Source organism: Macaca fascicularis, chromosome 13 (assembly GCF_037993035.2).
Source record: "Macaca fascicularis isolate 582-1 chromosome 13, T2T-MFA8v1.1".
In the NCBI taxonomy this organism is placed as follows: domain Eukaryota; kingdom Metazoa; phylum Chordata; class Mammalia; order Primates; family Cercopithecidae; genus Macaca; species Macaca fascicularis.
This window is the reverse complement of record NC_088387.1, coordinates 74967168-74989515: the sequence shown is the minus strand read 5'-3', so window position 1 is coordinate 74989515 and position 22348 is coordinate 74967168. Positions and strand designations below refer to the sequence as shown.

Sequence of the window (22348 nt, the reverse complement as noted above, 5' to 3'; positions counted from 1 at the left end):
CACACATCACCTCCCCTCATGATCCATTGGCCAGAACTTAGTTATTTGACTGCCTCTAACTGCAGAGGGCTCTGGCAGATGTCATTATTCCGGGTGTCCCATTAAAAGTCAGGGCATCAGGCTGGGCACAGTGGCTCATGCCTGTAATCCAAGCACTTTGGGAGGCCGAGGCAGGCAGATGGCTTGAGCCCAGAAGTTCAAGACCAACCCAGGCAACATGGTAAAACCCCATCTCTACTGAAAATACAAAAAAAATTATCTGGGCATGGTGGTGCATGCCTGTAGTCCCAGCTACTCTGGAGGCTGAGATGGGAGGATCACTTGAGCCTGGGAAGTTGAGGCTGCAGTGAACTGAGACTGTGCCACTGCATGCCAGCCTGGGCAATGGGAGTGAGACCCTGTCTCAAAAAAAAAGCCGGGGGGGATCTATCCTGCTAGAAGAAGGGGAGAGTAGACTGGTGACTGGTGCATAGCCGCCACAGCCAAGAAATGAACATGAGAAGGTGTCCTGGCTCTTTCATTCTGAGCATGAGAGAATTCCAGGGTAATTTGCACCCCCTGAGCCCTCTCCCCTCCCCTGGCTGCCATCATCACTAGCAAGCATCTACCAAGCACCTGTTGAATGGAGGGCTGCCAGGACCAGATCACCAGGGAAATGATCTCCCTAAACCGCCTCCCCCAACCTGACCCAGGCTAAGAATATGATCAGCATCCCCACCCCCTCCCACCCTGCCTAATGACTCCACCAGCTGCAGCAAATTTGCAGGAAGGGAAAAAGATGTCTTGATCATTTTGGAAGGAGCTAATCCCCCTGGTTTGGTTCAAGATAAATTGCATCCCAATCTGTTTGGCAGTAAGTTCCATCATGAATTCACTCTTTAGTTGAATTCAAAGGGACTGTCGTAGCCTTCTTCTCTCATCTCTTGCCCTCCTCCCCTCCCTTCTTCAAGCCTCCTTCCAGTTCCAGTCCAGTATGAGAAGCTGATGAATGGTACCCACTTGAGAGACGGGCTGCAGGGCAGTGCCTCTTGGGCAGCGGGTCTTTGTGAAAGTGAGAGAGGCACAGAGTCCCATAGACGCTCCAAGATCTGAGTGTTGAGAGAGGTGCTTTCCCTAAAAGCAAGAACCACCCCTTCATCCCCCATGACCCCCCATGATCTCAGGTCATGGCTCTGGGAGCTCACAGTGCACCAGAGTGGGAGACGCATGTAGGGAGAGTTCCCCTGTCCTGGAGGTCCAGGGGCTCATGGGCAGTTCTGGGCTTTCTCTAGGTTTAGGGGAAGCTGGCCTGAGTCTCAGCTCCCCGATGCCAGACTCCTGTGGTCTGGTGCTGGTGTCCTGGCCTGCAGTTGGAGGCCACCCTAGGTGTCTCCTGGGCAGAGTTGGGGTCTGGGGTGGGGTGGCCAGTGCTGTGGCTGAAGCAGGTGTTTATGATGAAGCCATAGTCCAGGGAGAAGCTGGCGCTCGTCCTTGGTCCTGCATGCTCCTCTACTCTTTGTCATCCTTCCTGCCCCCTCCTGTCTTTATTCAGTGCCTTCTTCCCACGTCCTCCTCTTCCCTAGCTCCAGCTTTTTCTTCACTCCTCCCAGCTTCCCGAGTCAGCGAGGCCACTCAGAACAGGCCCATGCAGCCCCTGACTGCCTTGTGCCCTCTGGGTCCCAGGGATGGAGGATCTCAGACCAACCTGAGAACTCCCTGCAGACCTTTGGATTCTCTGTGTTGGCCTGGGCGTTCTCCATTCTAGCCCCCTTGGTCTTCACTCACCTTCCTCCCTTGCCCTCTCCCCACCTTCCTTTTCCTGGGCATTCATGTGCTCTGAGCGACTGATGCTTATTTCCTTTGGGTCACCAAAATGGCCCCCACTGAGGATCAAGGCTAGCCACGGTGAATTTCTTTGGGGGGCCTAATCTATTTTTCTACTGCCCTGTGGCTCACCTCTCTGAAGTCAGGGGGAGGGTCTCTGTAGGAAGCACACTCACCTGGGGAGGCCCTAAGAGGCCTTAGGGGTGGTCCCAGGCTCTCTGTACCCTGCTCATCAGCACAGGGCCAGCCTGCGGGCAAGGCCCTCCCTGCAAAGAGGGTATGGAAATAGCCCATGGAAAGTGGGCCCATCCCCCTGCCTGGGGTGGGAGAGCCTCGGCTTTGCTAGGAAGACTGGAATCAGCTCTGGGTGCAGGGTTAGACCAGGATGCCTCAAAAAAATAATAATAATAATAAAAGGGCCTCTTGCAAAGCTCCAGGGAACAGATGTTTTCCATTTGTAGCCTGCCGAGAGAAAGCACAGAGGGGTGGAGAGAGATGTAGGGAAGAGGAAGAAAACCGGAGACAGACAAGCAAGAGAAGAGGTCAGGGGGTAGGCAGGAGGATGATGAGAGCAGAGAGAAAATCAGAAAGGGGAAGAGAGAGTGAAGAAACGGAGGGGCCCCTTGACGCTAAGGGTGCAGCAAGGTCCTGTGTGCTGGGCTGATGACCTCGACAATGAAAATTCAAGGAAAATGTGGTGCCCTGGCCAGAGGATGCTGGAATGGGTGTGGGCACCACTGGGACCTGGCAGCCAGGGCCGGGCTGGGAAGGATCAGGGCCGTGGGTGGATGCGGTGCCCCAGGGCTCCTGCAGCCGTCTGACCATGGCTGGCAAAGCGTCGAGCAGGAGCCGAAGGCATCTGCTCAGGGATACTGAGACTAGCAAGGGGTGGTGCACTGTCACCCCAGACCTGTGGGCCTGTCTGCAGGTCAGAGGCCTACCCTGGAGGCTGGCCCTGCTGGGCACTGTCTGCCAGGCCTCCAGAAGCCCACGGGAGGCTTCCCTGGGCTCTGGTCTGTGTCTTCTGGTTTCCTGTCTAACTGGGGATGGAGCCCGTCAGTGGAACAGCCCTACAGTTCTTCAGGACGTGTTCTCTGGTGTGTGGCCAGCCCAGCAAGGCCCAGGCCTCTGGAATACCCAGGGCCCCGAGGCAAGACGGATTGGGATTGGGTGGGGTGCCCTTTAATTAAAATCTCTTGATGTGAATGCACTATGAGGGGTCCCCAAGGGAGGGACCAGGGGCAGCCTCTGGAGACAGGGCAGCAAGTTGTAAACAGCTTAATGAGCTGTGCCAGGGCCAAGTGGTCCAGGGGAGTGGGGAGCTTGACCCCTGGGCCCTCAGCTAAACTGAGCTTCTGGCGATGGAGGAAGCAGCCACCCTGCAGAAGTGACACCCACACACTTCCTTCTGCTTCTCCTCTCTCGTGACCCTGGGGGATTCTGCCACAGTGGAGCCCAGCCCACCTTCCTTGTCCTCTTAGTCCAAAGGCCTCTGCAGCCTTCAGGCTCCAGCTCCGATGCCACCTCCCTCAGGAAGACTTCCCTGACCACACCAGCAGCACCGACCTGGCACCTCTTGAGTACCCATAACACTCAGATGTGGCACTTGTCATTCCACTGCCCTGGTCTCTCAAGTGGTTTAGTGGTTCAGCTGCTCCCACCCCTGCCCCCACTCTTTCTCCTCCTCATGGGGAGACGAGGCACGTAGTCAGTATTCAATAGTTGTATGTTAAGCACTCCGTTCAGACGCCCCAGCAGCAGCTCAACAGCAAAGCAGAGAGGGAGAGCTGAGGCTGAGATAACCAAATCTCTGACCCCTCCCCCCACCAGCCATCTGCCCCTGGGTTCAAAGCCCCCATTTCCTGTGCTCTCTGCCTTGGGAATCTCTATTTCAGGCTGTCCCCAGGGGCTAGGGCCCGCATTTCTCTCCCATATCCGGAAAGCCTGGCTTCTCTGTGTTTAATTCTCTGATCCTCCCAAGTTATCACCTCCACTAGAGAAAAAGAGTCTTCTCACTCAGAAAGCGTTGTATTTTAGGATATGGCAGGCTACTCGGGTTGCACAATGAACCTTAGGCAGTGCTCGTGCTATGTACCCCAGTGCCTGTGTTGCAGTCAAGGCCTTAGTTAGGCCTCTCCTGCTGCCTATTGGGACAGGAAGAGAGAATGTCTGGGCCTGGTTTCTCCACCTCTTTCTGGGAGATTCCCTTGGGCATATCTGTTCTCTCTCCACCCCAGACATAATCTGAACTAGGGTAACCTCAGCTGTCAGCTTTTGCTAGGCAGAGTTCTTGGCAAAACCACAAGTCAGACTCTGCTGGCCCTTCTGCGTTCCCTGTCTGTATCTTGATCCTTCTGTGCCTTCAGCATAGGCTAGGCCCCAGGAGTGGGCTGCCAAGCCTGGGGGCTGCTTTGGACAAAGGCTGAGTGCCCAGTGAGGCTGAAGAGCCGCGTCTCCTAAAGTGCCTTAGTGTGGGGTGTGCCCGTGGGTCTGAAATGTGTGTGTGTGTGGGCTGGCCTGGATTGGAGAAAGTGCCCCATTCCCTACTCCTCTGGTTCCAGGACAGATCCTCTCCTGCCTGCTGGCCCAAAGGGGTGTGTGTCTGCTTTGGAGGGAGGCCACGGAACTGCTGGGGAGTCCAGCCCTGGCTTTGCCCTTTCTCAGTGAGGGAATGGGGCGGGGTCCTCACTTCCTAAGCCTGCTTTTTTTTTTTTTTTTTTTTGAGATGGAGTCTGGCTTTGTCACCCAGGCTGGAGCACAGTGGCACTATCTCAGTTCACCACAACCTCCACCTCCCAGATTCAATCAACTCTCTGCCTCAGCCTCCCGAGTACTGGGATCACAGGCACCCGCCACCATGCCCAGCTAATTTTTTTTGTATTTTTAGTAGATACAAGGTTTCACCATCCTGGCCAGGCTGGTCTTGAACTCCTGACCTCGTGATCTACCCACCTTGGCCTCCCAAAGTGGTGGGACTACAGGCGTGAGCCATGGCGCCCGGCCACCTGCATTTTTTAAGTGAGGATTATGCCTCCTTCCAAGACTTGCTGTCAGGATTAATGAGAAAATGTTTCCCAAACCCAGGCTTGGCCCATCAGCTCTCCATCAGCGCAGGGGAGGTTTCTGTAGCTGTTACCAACAATGCTTGGTTTGTGCCCTCGTTTGCCCCTGAGCCTCTTCTCCCTCATCCTCCCACCCTATCTTTGGCAGGGTCATTTGGTTCTCCCTGGCTCTGAGCACATACCCACCTTCAGTCAGCCCCTGCCTGGGAGACCAAGGGACCCAAAGAGAGCTCCCTGGTCTGCTTCCATCCCCTTTTCCCTGGACATGCAATGAACAAAGGAAGTGAAGGGACACTGAAAAAGAGGCTGCAGTCACCTGAGCAAGCTTTTAGCTCAGGGGACGCCATGTCCCCTCGCCAGGTTCTGAAGTCAAACAGCCCAATGCAAACCCTGGCTTCACCACTTACTCCCACTGTGGCCTTAGTCCAATGCCTTGACCCCTCTGTGCCCAGTTTTTGCCCCTCTAAAGTGGGGTAATAAAAGTACTTGTGCAGGGTGCAGTTTCTCATGCCTATTATCTCAGCACTTTGAGAGGCTGAAATGGGAGGATCTCTTGAGCCCAGGAGTTCAAGACCAGCCTGGGCAACATGGCAAAAGCCCATCTCTACCAAAAATACAAAAATTATCTGGGCATGTTGGCACATGTCTGTAGTCCCAGCTACTCAGGAGACTGAGGTGGGAGGATTGCTTGAGCCCAAGAGGTCAAGGCTGCAGTGAGGCCGAGCATAGTGGCTCACGCTTGTAATCCTAGCACTTTGGGAGGCTAAGGTGGGCAGATCACTTGAGGCCAGGAGTTCGAGACCAGCCTGAGCCTCTCTACCAAAAATACAAAAATTAGCCAGGCATGGTGGTGCATGCCTGTAATCCCAGCTACTCGGGAGGCTAAGACAGGAAAATCACTTGAACCCAGGGGGGCAGAGGTTACAGTGAGCTGAGATCATGCCACTGCACTGCAGCCTGGACAACAGAGGGAGACTCTGTCTCTAAATAAATAAATTAATTTTTTTTTAGAAAAGGCTGCAGTGAGCCTTGGTCACATCAGTGCACTCCAGCCTGGTTGACAAAGGAGACCCTGTCTCAAAAAAAAAAAAGCTTGTTCTACAGGATTTTTGTGAGCATTAACTGGGACGATCTTGGTGCCATTGACTGGCACTTAGCAAGGTGCCTGACACAGAGGAAGCTCTCAGAAACTGTTACCTAGTGTTCCCACTACATCCCATAGTCAGTGTTCCCCATGCTGTGACTCGGTGGGATAGTGTTCGTCACCTAAGACCGGTTCCCCAGCTCTGAGGATGCAGGGAGGGGGTCAGGATGCCTCTGACTCCCCACAGCTCACACCTCCCACTGCCCTTCTGGTTTTGCAGCTGAGCTGTTCATGGAGCAGAAGCACCTCAAGGAAGCAGGTTTCTGCATCCAGGAGGCAGCAGGCCTCTTCCCCACTTCTCACTCAGTACTATATATGCGGGGCCGGCTGGCCGAGGTGAAGGGCAGCCTGGAGGAGGCCAAGCAGCTGTACAAGGAGGCGCTCACGGTGAACCCAGATGGCGTGCGCATCATGCACAGCCTGGTGAGTCAGACCCCGCCCCCCTCCATCCACACTCCCGCCACCTCCTCCCACAGCCTCAGGGCCCTTATCCCCCTTTGTCCCTCCTTGTCCCCATACTCCACTGCCTGCCTGTGCCTTGCTACTGCTGTTCCCTGGTGTCTGGAGGAGGGGACTTCCCTCCTGCTGTGTTGGAAGAGACAGTTCTTGGGATACTGGTAGCCTTCTCTGGTAGACACAGGCCATTTCCCTTCAATCAGGGTCTGTGTTGATGACATAATCTAGAAGGTTTGGTTGATACTCTTTGTGACTTCCTTTTGCTGTAAGTTTCTACAAAGGGATCTAGCCCCAAAAGGCTGTCATTGTTACTCACCAGACCCTTGCCCTGAAGGCTAATCCAGAATCTAGGGGCGGTTACCAAAATGCTTTTCTTTCTGGGAGTCCCCAGACCCTCCCTGCCTTCTCCATTTCCAAGGAGTTCCACATATCTTTGGTGGGATTCAGGGGGTTTTCTGGGGTGGGTTGTCATGTCAGACCTGACTCAAGCACACATTGAGAATGGTCCCTGGGGTGCTAAGAGGATCCAGTAGTCCCTGGTCCTCGTTCATAGGCTCAGGACTTGGGTGTCCAGGGCACAGTGGCCTCCCTGTGGGAAGCAAAGAGGCTGGGGAGCAGGATGCTGATACTCTTGTCCTCTACCTGGTGATCATGGGTAAGTCAGCCACCTTCTCTGACCCTTAGTTTTAATCATCTGTTTGGTGGGTATCCTCTGGTCCAGGCAACATTTATTGAGCACCAGCTCTGACAGGTGATATTCCAGACCCTATAGATTATCATTTTTTCCCTGCTTTCCTTTGCTGCTTCCAGAGAACAGGTGTCCAGATAAATGTAGTGATCTGGAAGCTTGCAAGCCTGCATCTGTACAAGTGATTTTTGAAGGATAATCTAGGAGCCCACAGTTAGCAACAATCTTTCCCTCTTAGGGTCTGGGTTCCACCTTAGATATCTCCATGTGAGAGCGCGCTGAGGGGAACAGCCATTAGGGTATCCCTGACGTCGGGCACAGAGAGAGCGCAGAGGCATCAGGAGCATGGCTCCAGATGGCTGAAGGGTTGGCATTGCCAAAAGGGGGCTGATTTGTCTGTGAGTAGAAGCTACAGGCAGGGAGTTAGATTTCAGCCATGTCAGGGAAAACATTATAACTCTTAGCATAGTCTAGGCACATACTCAGTAATCATCTGGTGAGAGTGTTGCCAAGAGAATGCAGCATCACATGGGGGGGAGCCAGACCAGGCCATCTTCATAAGGTCCTTTCCAACCTGACAGTCCTTGAAAAGGAAATAGAACAGGAATTCCCAGCTCAGCTATTATTCCCGCTGCCTGATTTCTGTAGATTTCTAACTTAGGTCTGTGTGAATGTTCAGCCTCGGATGAAGAAAGCTCGTGCAGTCACCATACACCCTTGTCCATGTTCCCTCCCACATGGCTGCATTGCCTTCCAGTCAACTCAACAAATGTTTGCCTTCTGCAAGAGGCTTCCTCCTTCCTCCCTCAATTTAGACATCAGCTTCTCTGATAAATGCCTCGCCAGAGGTCACATCCAGAAACTTGATTAGGGCAGTGGGAGGGAGGGTGTGGGCTATATCATTAGGCCTGCAGCCAGGCAGCGATGTCTGCCTTCCACTGTGTTCACGGATATGAGCCTGCAGGCTCAGCCCTGAAAACCCAACAAAATCCAATAACAAGTACAATTTTGAAGTAACAGTGTACCATTTTTCATTTATGCTTATTATTGTTTGTAGCTATTTTCCTGAAATTGAAGCAGTTTCCAAGGGTAGGTTTCCATGGTAACTGAATAGCCATCCAGAGTGGCTCCCTGCAGATGTTTCTGAAGTGGTCCCTTTTTCCTTCCTGGGGTGCCTTGCTGATTTGATGAAATTGGAGCAAGTTGGAGCCAGGCCTGCCCTCTTTTAAAGTTACAAGCAACCAGAGGGGCATTCGGCTTCTGCGTGGGCAGCCCATCCCGTCTACAGGCTCTGTTCCTGCCAGCATCCCACACATACGCATAAAGAATAGCAAATGTTCAGCCTGGGGAAGATTTGCTAAGCACTCATTTTCTAAAGACATTTGAACGCTTTAGTGAGTCGATCTCAAGTGTTCCCAGATCTAAGTGTCTTCCCTGTGCTGGCCTGAGACTCAGGACATCTGGGGTCTAATCCTGGCTCTGGCCCTGATCCACTTGGGGGACTTAGGAAAAGACACGCTTAACTTGCATGCTCCTGGTGTCCCCTTTTGTAGATAACGATCCTCGTTGTTCCTGGGCCATAGTGTTGTTCTAATCATAATGAGGTGATGCATGTGAAAGTGTAAACGTCTGCAGTGCAATCCCAGAGACAGCAAAGCATAGCGCGGAAGATCCCACTCCCCTTCAGTCCCTCACCAGTGTCAGATATTGCTAAGCAATCACAGCACCTTTTTCCCACCGAGCAAAGATGTGATCTTGGAATCTTTTTCAATGTGATACAACATGATAGGAACGACTAGCTGTCATTCTAAGTCAGTTTCACATTTTTGTAAGGGATTCATTGTAAAAATAGTAGAGGAAAGAGACACATCAGTCATCTGAGCCTTTGTGAACTCTGGAGGTTGGTACAGCCTTGGAGAATTACCAAGAGAGGAATGTGGAAGGGAGGTGGTATCCCTGCTGTGGAGTCAGACCAGGCTTCCAGGGAGGACGCTCTGGCCTTACCATGCCACTGTGACTTTATGAGGACGTTGGCCTCTGATCAGTACAAGGAGGAGAGCCTCCCCTCCCCTAAGGGCACAGCCACCCACAGGCCTGGGCTAGAGGAGCTTAGGGCCCCCAGCGAGCCCTCTGAGGTCGTGGTGGGTCCTGCTCCCTGAGGTCTGGAAAGTGGTCGGTGAAGATATTCTTACTGTGCTGTGTGGGTGCTGGGTTTGGCCCTCTAGTCCTTAGAATGGGGTTGGCAAGTGCCAAGAGGCTAAAGAAAGCCCAGTGGGAGTTGAAGACTTTGCTCTTAGGGGCCAGGGGCCCCATGTCTCTAAGAATATAGGCTTTGGCCAAGAGTGGATTCTCTACTCTCCCTGTCCCCCTGTCCCTGCCCTAGATGCAATAAGAGATGTTTCTGTGGTTCTAGCCCTGCTCTGGGTTCAGCTCAGGGTTTTCTACCCAGACCAGGCAGGAAGGAGATGCCACCTTGGCAGTTCTCTGCTGGGCAAGAGAACCAGCACAGTTTGTCCCGAGTTTGTCCATCAGGCTCTGGTCCTGCTGGCTGCTGTCTGCACCGGGCTCAAGGATGGCCAGGGCCCTCCGGGAAACTGGCAAGTATAGAAAGAAAAAGAAGTGTGCTCTCTGCAGTGGAAATCAAATCACAGGAGCAGGTCCTGACAGTCTGCCAGCGTGGTCCCAGACTTCTCTCCAGGTAGCTGGAAATCCCACTCGGCTGGGGTATTCAGAACCGAATTCACTGGCAGAAAATTCTAGCCAAGAAGGGGAAGGCTGAACTTTGCCTGCCTGCCTGAAACGTGAGAAGGCAGGCAGAGGCCTCCCAGGATTACTGCTCTTCAGAGAGAGCTTCAAGGCTTGGCCAGGAAGGGACCCCCAGCAGCCTGCACTTCTCTTGGAGCTTATCTCTGCCCTGCCACCTCCCCGGATCCCCTCTGCACCAGGCACTTCCAAGGGCAGAATAGGTACCTGAGGAAACCAGGGAGCTCCAACAGTGACTGGTAGACTGGTTGGGTCATTAAGAGCCCTCCCAGGAGGGGGTTCCTTTGAGGTCACCTGACTTTCGTGATGGGAGGGTCATTGGTTGGTCATGAAGCTGAGATTAGAGCACCTCATAGAATGAGTGGCTTGACTTGGTTTCCCAGTGTAGGGAAGGAAAAAACCATTTTCTCTCTACCTTTCTGAGTTCTTAGCTCGGACCCTGGTAACAGAAGACAGATTAACAAGGAAAAACAAACAGAATTTTATTAACATGTATAAAATGTTCTCATGGGAGATCCTCAGGAAAAATGAGAAAAGCTTAAAGAGGTAGCTTAGAGGTCTGGCACGGTGGCTCACACCTGTAATCCCAGCACTTTGGGAGGCTGATCACAAGGTCAGGAGATCTAGACCATCCTGTGAAACCCTATCTCTACTAAAAATACAAACAATTAGCCAGGTGAGGTAGCGGGCACCTGTAGTCCCAGCTACTTAGGAGGCTAAGGCAGGAGAATGACGTGAACCCGGGAGGCAGAGCTTGCAGTGAGCCGAGATCACGCCACTGCACTCCAGCCTGGGCGACAGAGCGAGAGTCTGTCTCAAAAACAAACAAACAAACAAAAGAGGTAGCTTAGAACTCTGGCTTACATAGCATTTTCAACCAAGAGCATACAATTTAAAAGAAGCAAGAGACAAAGAAAAAGGACTTGGAGTCTCTGGGGATGGAAAATTGTGGGAAGACAAATCAATGGGAAACTAATGGTAGATAAAGGCTAGTTAGCAGAGCTTGTTATGTAGATTCCTTTGTGCCGTCTCCAGGCTGATAAGGTTTTAACACTGTCTTCTGTGATCAGCCTTTGTCCTTCCTGGTTGAGGGGAGGAGGGACACGCTTATAAATGTATATATCCAGCTTTTAGGCAAATAGGGGGAGGGCAGAGAGCTTTTCTTGTCTCTGCTTCTTCTCAGTTGCCTTCAGCTCAAAACAGTCCTTATGCCCAAGTGACATATTTTGGGGTGGCGTGTTCTGCTACCCTTCAGCAGCCCCTGAAGAAGGTCCTAGCCCTAGCCACAGAGCCACCAACTCTCCCTGCCCTCAGCTTGGCTAAGGAGAGTGTGGACACTTTGGTGCAGTTTGTCTGCACTGCAAGAGACAACTTGACACCCGCAGGCATGAGTGGGCAGGCAAGGTGTCTGCGTGGCACTCTGCCCTCTTCTCCCAGGGGCAGACTCTGGAGAGGAGGAGCTTCCTGGTCCCTCCCGTACCCCAGCCCCTCCCCTCCTCGTGCTTTCTTCTTGGTGAGGGAGTTCCAGGCTCTCCAGAACCTCTCCCTGTCAGGCACCCCTGCAGGAGTGGGGAGATGGCTCTGCATGAGCTTTGGCTCTAGTAATGTAATTCCTGGGATGCAGTTTCTGAAGCATTCCTGGCATGTGACCCAGCTTCTTCTCTCTCCAAATGCCCCTGGAGAGACAGGAAGACAGCGTTGTTATCTGCAGTCCTCTTGATGACAGAGTGACGATGAATGATTTTCCTTAATTGGTTCCCTCTTGCTGCCAGTGTATAGCAGGCCACCTCATTCTTTAAGTGGGTTTGCGGGATCAAGAGCGTGGGGATGGCCTCAGAGCCTCTCATCTCCCACCCCAGGCTGTGGCATGAGGGGGCACATCTTTTTTTTTTTTTTTTTTTTTTTTTTTTGAGACGGAGTCTTGCTCTGTAGCCCGGGCTGGAGTGCAGTGGCCAGATCTCAGTTCACTGCAAGCTCCGCCTCCCGGGTTTAGGCCATTCTCCTGCCTCAGCCTCCAGAGTAGCTGGGACTACAGGCGCCCGCCACCTCGCCCGGCTAGTTTTTTCTATTTTTTTAGTAGAGACGGGGTTTCACGGTGTTAGCCAGGATGGTCTCGATCTCCTGACCTCGTGATCCGCCCGTCTCGGCCTCCCAAAGTGCTGGGATTACAGGCTTGAGCCACCGCGCCCGGCCGAGGGGGCACATCTTAAGTCCCCAGAAGCCCCCTACCACTACCCCTGGTACCTCCCAAGGGGGAACCTGAGTCACTGAGGTTCAGAGCTCTGCCTATCCAAGCCCTGAGGCTCTGGGCTGGGCCTTTTTAGGTGCTCTGGGACTCCATCAAGAAGGCTCTGGTCTCTAAGGCCAAAAGGATGAACTGTGGCCGCACAGAGCTTCATCCGTCACTCCCTCCCGCTGCTGGCTGGCCCCTCCCCCATCATGGAGGGTTGGACCAGACACGAGAGGTGACAAACCTAAGACAACCCGCCCTGCGTTATGGGGGTGCCTGAGGGTTACTTTCCTCGCCAGGTGTCTCAGTCCATTTTGTGTTGCTGTAACAGAATACCTGAGACTGGGTAATTTATTATTATTTTATTTTGTTTCTATTTTTTGTAGAGACAAGGTCTCACTATGTTGCCCAAGTTAGTCTTGAACTCCTGGGCTCAAGGAATCCTCCCACCTCAACCTCCAAAAGTTCTGGGATTATAGGCATGAGCCACCATGCGTGGCCTTTTTAAAAATATATTTTTTAATAGTAATTTACAATAAGCAGAAACTTATTTGCTCACAATTCCGGAGGCTGAGAAGTTGAAGATCGACGGCCACATCTGGTGAGGGCCTTCTTGCTGCCTCATCCCATGGCAGAAGGTGGAGGGGCAAGAGAGTGTGAGAGAAGGGGAAGCTGAACTCATCCTTTTGTCAGGAACCCGCTCCCGAGATAACAGCATCAGTCCATTCAGGAGGGCAAAGCCCGCCAGACCTCATCACTTCTGGAAGGTCTCACACTTCAATTCTGCTGATTGAGGCTTCAGTTTCTAACACATGAATTTTGGGGGACACATTTAAACCATAGCACTTGGTCAGTTTTTTCTCCTGTCAAATTGGGATGATAATTTAGACTCTCTTGTGACTTCAAGGAGTAGTTTTAGAGCTCAGGTGAACTGAAAGCTGTGAAAAGATAAGTCAACATTGGGCATTTTTATCACTATATTCACATAGATGACTTGGTGGCATGTGGCCGTGGCCTGAGCCCCCCCTTGGCTGGTTTCTGTGGGACCATACTTACTGTGGGATGAGGGTCTTTGGCCCAGATTTCCTTGTGATGCCAGCAGGGTGCTGAGAAGACAGGGAGGGAGTGCCTGGCAGGGACAGGGACCTCCAAGCTGCCTTTGAGGTTCTCCTAGGGTTGGTTGGCTGGGATGATTTTTAAAATGAGTATCAGAGCTGGCTCTGGAGGAGGCACCTGCAGGTTGGAGCAGGGCCTTCAAGTTCATCTGACCTGGACCTGAGTCCCACTTTGCCTTCACTCACTGACCAAGTTCCATAGCCTCTCAGAACTTCAGTATTCTCATCTGTAAAATGAGCCTTGCTATACCAAGCACCTAGGGAATTTAGAATTAGGCACCTTTAGAGTTAGGTTAAATAATTCCATAAGTTAATGGTCCAGTCATTAGGGTTATTTTTACATTTTTCACTTTGAAGCACAGCTGCCAGGCCATGTTCAGATGCTCTTGGTTCTCGGTGGGGAGCGGAAACCTGGTGCCAAGCCCCAGAGACTCATTGCAATAAAGCCACCCCATCCCCACTGAGTCCACAGGGGAGTCTGGCCAAGGTGACAGACCCTAGCTGCCCTGTGGATAGGACAAGAGTGCACACAGTGCAAGGCCCAGGCTGACCTTAGCTACGGGGAGGGCAGCCTGCTTTGTGGGGAAGAATGAGTTGAGGGACGAGGGAGAGACCTTGGGTAATCTGCACCCGTTGGGGCGGAGGCTTTGCCGTGGCAGGCTCAGGGAAGGCCCTGGCCTACCGTCACGCCAGTTCAGCATCTGGTTCAGCATCTGTTTTCTGAGTTGAAGGAGGAAGGATGTTCTGAGCAGCTGAGGAGTGACACTCAGTGCCTAGCATTTTGGAGGCGCCCTGACACTGGGTGGGGCTCAGTGCATAAACAGCAGGGTCCCGGGTTCCTGGGGACAGTGGCCTCTGCCGCCTATGCCCCATGTCTCAGGGTCCAGGACGCACCACCAGCTCTAGGCTTCTTTCTCCAAGTTCATTTCCTGAGCTGTGGCAGGCGGCTTAGAGGTGTCTAGGCCATGAAAGGACATGGAATCTTGCTTCTTCTGGGCAGGGAAGTTCAATAGGAGCATCTTGGCTGTGTGACCTCTGATGAGGTGATTTTATTGTGAGTGCTCTCTTCACCCCTCACCACTAGTGCCTGAGGTCACACTACCTGATGGGAAAGTGGAAGAGATGAAAGTAAAGGGTTCTGCAGGCCCACGGTGTAGGGGGTGCGAGGGTGTGTCTCCCAGCACCTGCTCAATGGGGATCAGAGGCCCCTCCATACCCACCTTATCCCTGGGCTGGCACAACCCCCCACACACACCCTGAGCCCTGGATCAGGACTTTGGGAAAACCTTAAGCTGATGTAGGCTCCTGAAGTCCATCACCAACCCTGATGAAGAGCCTGTCATAGATTCAGATCTGAATGATACTTGAGCACTGCTGGCTTCATTAAGCTCCAGAATCCATTTTTTCAGAAAGAGTTAGAAAGACTCACCCTACATGGAAAGAGAAGGTGACGTGGTCCTTTTTCCCTGTCCAGCAGCCCCTTCCCCAAACTGACCTTCACTGTGCCTTAGGCTGTACCTCCTGCCCAGAGAGGGGAGCTTCTGTGACTGGGCCCCTTCTCACTCCCCATCACGGGGACTCACTTCTAGAACCAGGGATCCAGAAGCCTAGCCACAGCCTCTTGACTGACCTGGAGGGCTGGGCCAGGCAGTGCTCCAGGATGGGCAAAGGCCCTTATAGACCTAGAACCTGATACCAGCCCAGGAAGGGGAGGAGAAAAGGCCCAGCCCCTGCCCAGAGGAGATGGCTGACAAGGAAGTCAATTTCCTGGTGGCTTGTCAGGCTCCAGAGTCCCCCAGGGTGTGACCCATCTGGCCTCTGGCCGCTGGCCCCTGCCCCTCTGAAAACAGACAACCCTTAGCCCCAGCTGAAGAGGCCTGCTGGTGTTCTTCAACATCTCACTTGTAAAGGACCCAAAAGAGAAAGGGACGGGCACCCCCTACCCCAGGAGACCCCACCTAGGTTGGGCTCCATGTGAGTCTGGGCTCTTCTCAGCAGGAGCCTCTTCCTTTGAGGCCCAGGGGGCTCTGGGGTGAACACATCCCACCCCAGCACTGGGTGGAGCTGGAAGGGTTTGCCCCCCTTCCCACATCAGGGAAGTGGGACCCTGTGGCTTTGGAGCTGCCCTGGCTCCAGGAAGGCGGTGGTGATGGGAGTGGGAGGTTCTCAGCCTGGAGAGGTGCCTCCCTCCTTCCCGTTCCAGGTCTGGTTGGACAGGTTGAGGCTGACACACCTGAGAGAACCCGGAACGCCAGAGAGCCCGGAGCTGGGCTGGAATGCGGGCCTCCCTGGAAGGGTGTGTCCATGTTCCAGGGTGGCGAGAGGGAGGGCCCTTCCTGTACAGCAGGCTCCTCCCAGCAGCCCTGGTGTCCCCAAAGGCAGGCTCCAGGGACCAGAAGGCTCCTGCAGCTTCCAGCTGATTCCTGGCTTCCCAGCTGGAAAGGCTGTTACAGAATCCCAGGAATGTGCCTTGAGCTCAGAGAGAAAATTCCCAAAATAACTTCTATAAATACTTGAGGGCAGGGGTGGGGAGGGAGGGCTCAGCCTGGCCCACAGCTGGCCTAGCGCCAAGGCTGCTTCCCAGGGCAGGCCCCCCTCAAAAGAAGAAGAGGCATGCGCACCCCTAGACCTCTGTACTGCTCCGCCCTTGGAGGGCATCATCAGGCACTGAACTTACGGGGTGGGATGGTGTGCGGTGGATTCTGAAAAGGCAAGGCCCTTTCCCTCATCCACTCCCAGGCCACAGCCCCTGGCCACACACTGCCTCTGCAAAGGACCTGGGTCCCACAGGGAGGCTCCCCGCTGAGTGTGAGCCCAGACCAGCGAGACCCTGGGCCCCTTAGGTTCTGCGCCTTCGTGGCCGTAAGAGGCAAGGCTTGCCAAGCTCCACGTGGGCAGCATCCCTGGTCGGAGGCCCACATCTGTAAGTGTGGGGTGCCTCTGGGTTCCCTGGCTCTGTGTTTGGGCTACATCCTGAGCTCTGAGCCCTGTTGAGCTGCTGTCCTTTGGGGAATAACAAAGCAGGCAGGAGGCTGGGGCTCTATCCCTCTCAGCCTCGGGAGGGGCAGGACAGGGATCGCATCCATGAGCTCCACAGTAACTAAGCATGACGTGGAGGCGGTTGTGTGGTCAGGAGGAACTCCGTCCTCAGGGAAGGCTTCCTGGGAGAGCAGGGTCTCGAGCACTTGAGATGTGGCCACACATCCCCACTCCCTGAGATCAGGAAGGGAGAGAAGGAGGAGGGTCCTGAGGTGGGAATTTCTGGGGACTTCCCCCAGAGCCCTGCACCTCCCTGGAACCATGTTTGTGGCTATAACCAGCCCAAAGCGCCCCCTTGGAGTTATGGTGTCTGATCACCATAAACAACTTTCAAATCCCTGTGGGCTGCCAGCACAGCTGTGGCATCTCCCAAGGGAAGGTCAAAACTGGGAGCCTCTCAGCAGATCTGATCTCCTCTCTCAGCGTGGGGCACCCCCTCACCAGGATGGGGGATGGGGGATTCACTTGGGACATTTGGATGCAATTGAGATGCCAGTTCTTGTTGCCACCATCTCTCTGGAGGCCTGTTCTCTGGGAGGGTCAGGGTGCCAGGAGGATTGTCTGCAGGCCCTAGATGCAGCGCTGGGCTCAGGGCAGAGTCGGTGAGACCTCGCATCTTCCTGGGGCTGTCTTGCCCAGTTGTCAGGCAGCAAACAGCGCTGAGTTGCTACCAAACATGAACTGGGCTGGTGTCAGGGGCAGGTGGCAGAAGATCCTGTTACAGGCCCTGGGCCTCTGGGCCCCAGCCTGACCCCAGCCCGGTGTCTCCTTTCAGGCTCTAAGGTCAACACCCCAGGGTGGGGGGACATGAGCCAACCCACCCTAGCCTACAGTCCTCCCCCACAGAGAGCCATGCCCTCTCCCAGCTTCTAGAGAGATCAGCCATCCACCTGCTCCCCGCCCAGAAGGACCCTCTGCTCATCTTGGAGGTGCTGCTGTTTGCTGTCTGCCCCTGCGGTGATTTTTCCAATTCATCATTGCAGACTCCTCACAAGAGCCCCACGAGGAGGGACAGTTCATTGCTTGGTTTACAGATGAGGAAACCACAACTCAGAGAAAGCTGGCCATTTGTCCACGGTCACAGCGCTTGTCAGTGGCAGAGCTGGGATTCCAACCTGGCCAGGGCTTCCGGCCACCAAGCCCTGGGCTTTAAACTCTCTACAGACACACAGAGGAAGTTACTGCAAACCTCCCAAACTGAGAATAAAATACACACACACACACCAGCCTGCAGACACATCTGGCCCCTTCCCAGACACCCACATACTTCTTGATATCAGGGGTTTTCAAACTTGTTTTTAGCAGTTGAGCCCTTTTTTCAAACAAAATCCCATGTGGAAGCTTAATACAGAAAACTTAACGTGTGGAAGCCACTCCGGGCCTGCCCCTCCCTGAGAGGCCTTGCCGGCCTTTCCCTTCTGTCCTGTGTTGCTCCCTCCTGGGCAGAACTCACAGGGCTCAAACCCTTCATTTTTGGTGCTCAATTTTGTGTCTGGCAGCCGTCGGCTGGCCTTCCTTCCCTCCTCCCTGTGGGCTCTGTTCCATTGTGAGCTGCTGGGGTCTGGCCCTTGGGCCGTGTGGGCAGAACAGCTAGGCCTCGTGCCCTGCTGGCCAGCCTGGCCACTACCCTTGGTCCCAGGCAGCCCTGAGTCAGCACCACTCCCATCTGGCGAGAGCGGAAGACCCTGCCTGAGGCTCCACCCCGCCCGCAGCCACCCTGTCCTCCCCTGGCCTCTGCACGCCTCATCCATGTGTGTGGTTCCTTGGTACAGCGTTGCCCGGGGCTAACAGAGGCTCTGTGAGGACAGCCTCTTCCTCCCCCGCCCCCTGGCCACAAGATCTCCAGCCAGCACCTATGGAGAGGGAGAGGCTTTTCCTAGGGCTTCCTGAGCGCCATCTTTCACTCCCGCCGAATTGGTTGTGTTCCAAGCTCTCTGAGGACTTGATGAAACCAGGCATGCGCATCTTCCCCAGCACGTCTCCATAGCAACAGAGGGCCTAACTCTGGGGAGCTCGCTGAGGAGGAAAATGTTCCAGCTAAAAATGTACATGGCCATCAGTGGGCGGGCACTGGAGAGGGGGCTCCAGGCACATAGAACGCAGCTCCCCACCCCGACTGCGGCCCCCGCCTGTCCAGGAAGTCAGTGGTGGGTTTTACCTCCCGTCTTTTAACAAGAGAAGGGTCCCCCCGAGGGACCATCTCATGCCACCCTCAGGGCTGAAACAGGGATCAGTGGGACGGCGCAGAGCAGCCTTTCTGCTGAAAGGGGGCCCTGCCCCTCTGCCTCTGCTCACTACCCTGTCCTCGCTACCCACTTCCCAGCGTGGGTAAAAGAGGATGTAGAGGGGACAGGGTGCCAGTTTCACTTCCCAGCCTCTTATGACGATTCCTGTTAGTTCCTCTATCTCTTTGGTAACAGGGTTGTTTGAGCCAAACAGCAGGGCCAAGCTTCCCTGCGCCTGACCCAGACCCCCAGGGCCTTTCATCTTTCAGCCAATCCAGCCTGTTCACCCAGCACCCCATTCACCCAGCACCCTGTCCCCTGCCATCTGACTCTCCTCCTGTGACCCTTTCCTGAGGAGCCACCGCACACGCACACATGCTTGAGCTTTTCCTCCCCGGTGACAGTGATGAAGCCTCGTAATGCGTCCTCCTCAGTCTTTCTGCATCCCTGGGGTGAAGGGCAGCTCCGGGCCGCAGGAAGGACTGAGAGGCATGGTCCCACTGAGTGACAACACACTCCTGCCAGACACTTCTCAGAGCTTTACACCTCCTGACTCCTTTCAGCCTCACCCCGCCCTCCAGAGAGATGCTGTGATTTTCCCATTTACAGATGAGGAAACTGAGGGCCAGAGAGCTGGGATTTGCCCAGGATCCCCCAAACAAGGTGACACAGCCAGGTCTGGTGACTTGAAAGCCAATTCCTCGGGACCGGCAGGAACAGAGCTCCTGCAGTGGGTTTCCCAGGAGGCTGGGGTTAAAGCACGGGTTGGGCAGGGACAGGTAGGATTTACATGGGGAAAGGCACAGTCACTTGACAGTGCCCAAGCCAGAGACGCAGGAGCCTCTCGAGCTGATGGCTGCTGCCACCCGTGCACCTGTACTTGGCCCAGTTGCCAAGATGCCTGTGCCATGCCAAGACCCCTACTCACCCTGCCCTGTGCTTGGTCCACAGGGTCTGATGCTGAGTCGGCTTGGCCACAAGAGCCTGGCCCAGAAGGTGCTTCGAGATGCCGTGGAGAGGCAGAGCACGTGCCACGAGGCGTGGCAGGGCCTGGGCGAGGTGCTGCAGGCCCAGGGCCAGAACGAGGCCGCCGTCGACTGCTTCCTCACTGCCCTGGAGCTGGAGGCCAGCAGCCCTGTGCTGCCCTTCTCCATCATCCCCAGAGAGCTGTGACGACACTGCAGCCACAGGGAGGGAGGGCCGGCCAGAGGGAGAGGCAGCGGTCAGTGTGGGGCGACAGTGGCATCAGGTGTGGGGCCTCAGGGAAATCCATCTTTAGTGAACGCCTCCGCAGCTGCAGCCCTCGTTCTCCTGGCTCGGCCAAGAGGGTCTTCCTGGATTTCTTTGTTGGTGCCTTGGGAAACAGTCTGACTTGAACCCTAAGTGCCTTTTTGCAGAGTTTTGTGGTGACCAGACTTGCACCCCAAGAGCTGGGCAGGGGGGAGCCTCACAATTGTCCTTCACCCTCACCCATGCCTCTGGTTGGGGGTCTGGGGATCTCACTCCCCACTCTCAGCACAGCACAGACTTCTGGATCCCTCTCAGGTCTTGCCCAGGGCAGTCACGACGTGAAGAAACTGGGCAAGTGGGAAGACGATGGGATTTCTGGGTTCCCTTCCCAGACTTGGAGTTAGCAGATGATGCCCACGTTGCCCCTCTTTGCCCCCTGAGGCCAGCTGGGCCCCACTGTGCTCTTTCCCTCTGCTACCAAGTGCCTTTGGGGCCTCTGGGGTCTAGCCAGGGGGTACTGAGCACTGGCCCTTATGCTTCTATTTCCACCCACCCCATCTCCCTGGAAATGTGTTCCAGCCCAAGCAGCCTCCGTCGGCTTTAGATCCTGTGGTTGCTAGATCCAGTCCTTTCTAATACCCTGAGTCAACACATTACTCCTGCAGGTCTTACGCTACAATGCAGGTCCCTCGAGGGCCAATAACATGGAGGTGGGCAATTTCTAGGACTGTCCCCAGTACATCTCACCACCCACAGCCCTTTTTTGCCTTGATTTGAGCCTCACCCTAGCCTTTTGGGTTGCCCTGCCTGAGGCAGACCTGAGGAGGGGACAGAGCCCAGCCTTTCTCCTGTGACTGAGCAGGCCTCTGTGTCCATGACACCTTTTTCCGGGCCTGGGGGCTGTGGGTGTATGTCCTCCCTGCTGGCTCCCCTGGCCCCTGCTGCATGACGCTCTTGGAACTCTTCCCCAAGGAGTCAGTCCCCCAGGCTTATCAGGGAATCCTTTTGTATCTGCACTTTGGGTTTTAGTTTCAAAACTCCATCAGGTACAGCTTACATTTCAGGATGTGTAGAAAGCTCAGGTGAGGGCTGCCCTGGTTTGTCATAGCTCCACCTTCCTCGGAGGGAGAGGGCTGTTGGAGACCCCCCATCCATGGCACACTAGCTCAGCACTGCATGTCCCGAGATGATTCCCAAGACAGCTGGTGCCTCCTGGCTTTCCTGCGGCAGGCCAAGGGGCACCCCAGAGGACGCTGGATCCTTCATGGTTGAAGGATCTCTATGTATGTGTGTATATAAATATAGTTTTTATATATATATATAAAAAATAGAGATCTATTTTTTTCTGGAATTATGTTAGAAAAGTAAAGAAAAAGCAAATGCTGTTGATTTATCTCAGGGTGCCCAAAGAGTTGTAGTCAATTTTTGGTACTAGGAAAGGCACCCAATGCATTTCCTGACTTAAGCAGTTCCTTGTTGGAAGCAGCAGAGGGCCAAGCCAAGTTGCTGACAGTGACTTTACAGGTTAAATAAAGAGACCCTCGGAGGGGAAGCAGGCTTGTCTGAAGCAGCATGTTTATTCACTGGGCATGTCGCTCCCGCACCAGCCTTGAGCCAGGCCCTGGAGAGGAGGGGCTGTTGCAGGAGGAGGGAGGCCAGAGAAGTCATCGAAGCCAAGACCTAGGCCCAGCTGAGGAGGGATGTGGGGAAGGAAGGACGAGAGGGAGGACCCTCTGGGAAAATGTGGGTTTGAGCTGGTGAGAATGTTGCCAGTTGAGGCTGGGCTAAAGCCTGGAGGGGGTAGGAGGAAGCAAGAGGGGTCCAGGCAGGGCTGATCCTGGCCTTTGACTTGTCCAGGGGGCCACCCCGGAAGCCCCTGCTGCCTCTGGGCATTGCTGGGAGAGGCCAAGGCAGTACTCGTATCTGAACAGAGAGCCCCTCAGGTATTGCTGATGGGCCACCTTCAGCTGCAGGGAAGAAGACTAGGAGAGGAGGCATGGGAGAGACCTGGGCCTTGTTCAGATTGGCCACCTCTGCTGAGAAGTCCATACCAGTACACCCCTAATAAGTTATGCCACATACCAATGTACTGTGGATGTTATAACCTGCATCAACATAATTCTAAACAATGCTGCTCATTTACACAGAAGCTCTGTTTCTTCATGTACTCCAGGGAACCACCATGGCACCCCCAAGGCTGCAGCCACCTCCTTTTGAAGACAGCTGTCCTGAAGCTTCCCCTTAAACCCAGGGCTGTTCTCGGCCATCTGGACTCCTCTCTTGCCACTCCTCCCTGTGGCCTGGCCTCCCCCAATGCCCACCCTCCACGCCACGCTCAGCCAGACATTGCTGTCCCCATAGGGAAGGGCTTTGCTTGCAGCCTTTGGGTGCCCAGCTTCTCTTGCCGTGGCCTTATTTTAAGGTAACACATTTACAGACTTGAGTGATTGAACACTTGGTATCAAATTACTTGTCATGTACCCTAACCCCCAGCTCATGGCCTCCTTGGGCGAGAAGTACAGGCCACCTTAGGTGGCAGGGGGTGTCTGCCAGCCTGGGGGAAGAGGCTTAGAAACTCATCCTGCAGGGAGGG

General features: G+C 54.4%; 1 protein-coding gene across 14 annotated transcripts in view; it reads left to right on the top strand.

Moving 5' to 3' along the window:
* The window catches only part of TTC7A (tetratricopeptide repeat domain 7A), a 156944-nt gene extending 135633 nt beyond the window's left edge, over nt 1-21311 (top strand). For 12 of the 14 annotated variants that reach the window (XM_074011844.1, XM_045369378.3, XM_065527627.1 and 9 more), the window contains 2 exons: nt 6230-6432; nt 19477-21311. In XM_074011844.1, coding sequence (XP_073867945.1) covers nt 6230-6432; nt 19477-19698 — 425 coding nt within the window. In that variant the 3' untranslated portion in view covers nt 19699-21311. The remainder of the gene's footprint in view (nt 1-6229; nt 6433-19476) is intronic. The other 2 variants (XM_074011841.1, XM_045369374.3) reach the window with 1 other exon arrangement.
* The last annotated feature ends 1037 nt before the right edge of the window (nt 21312-22348 follow it).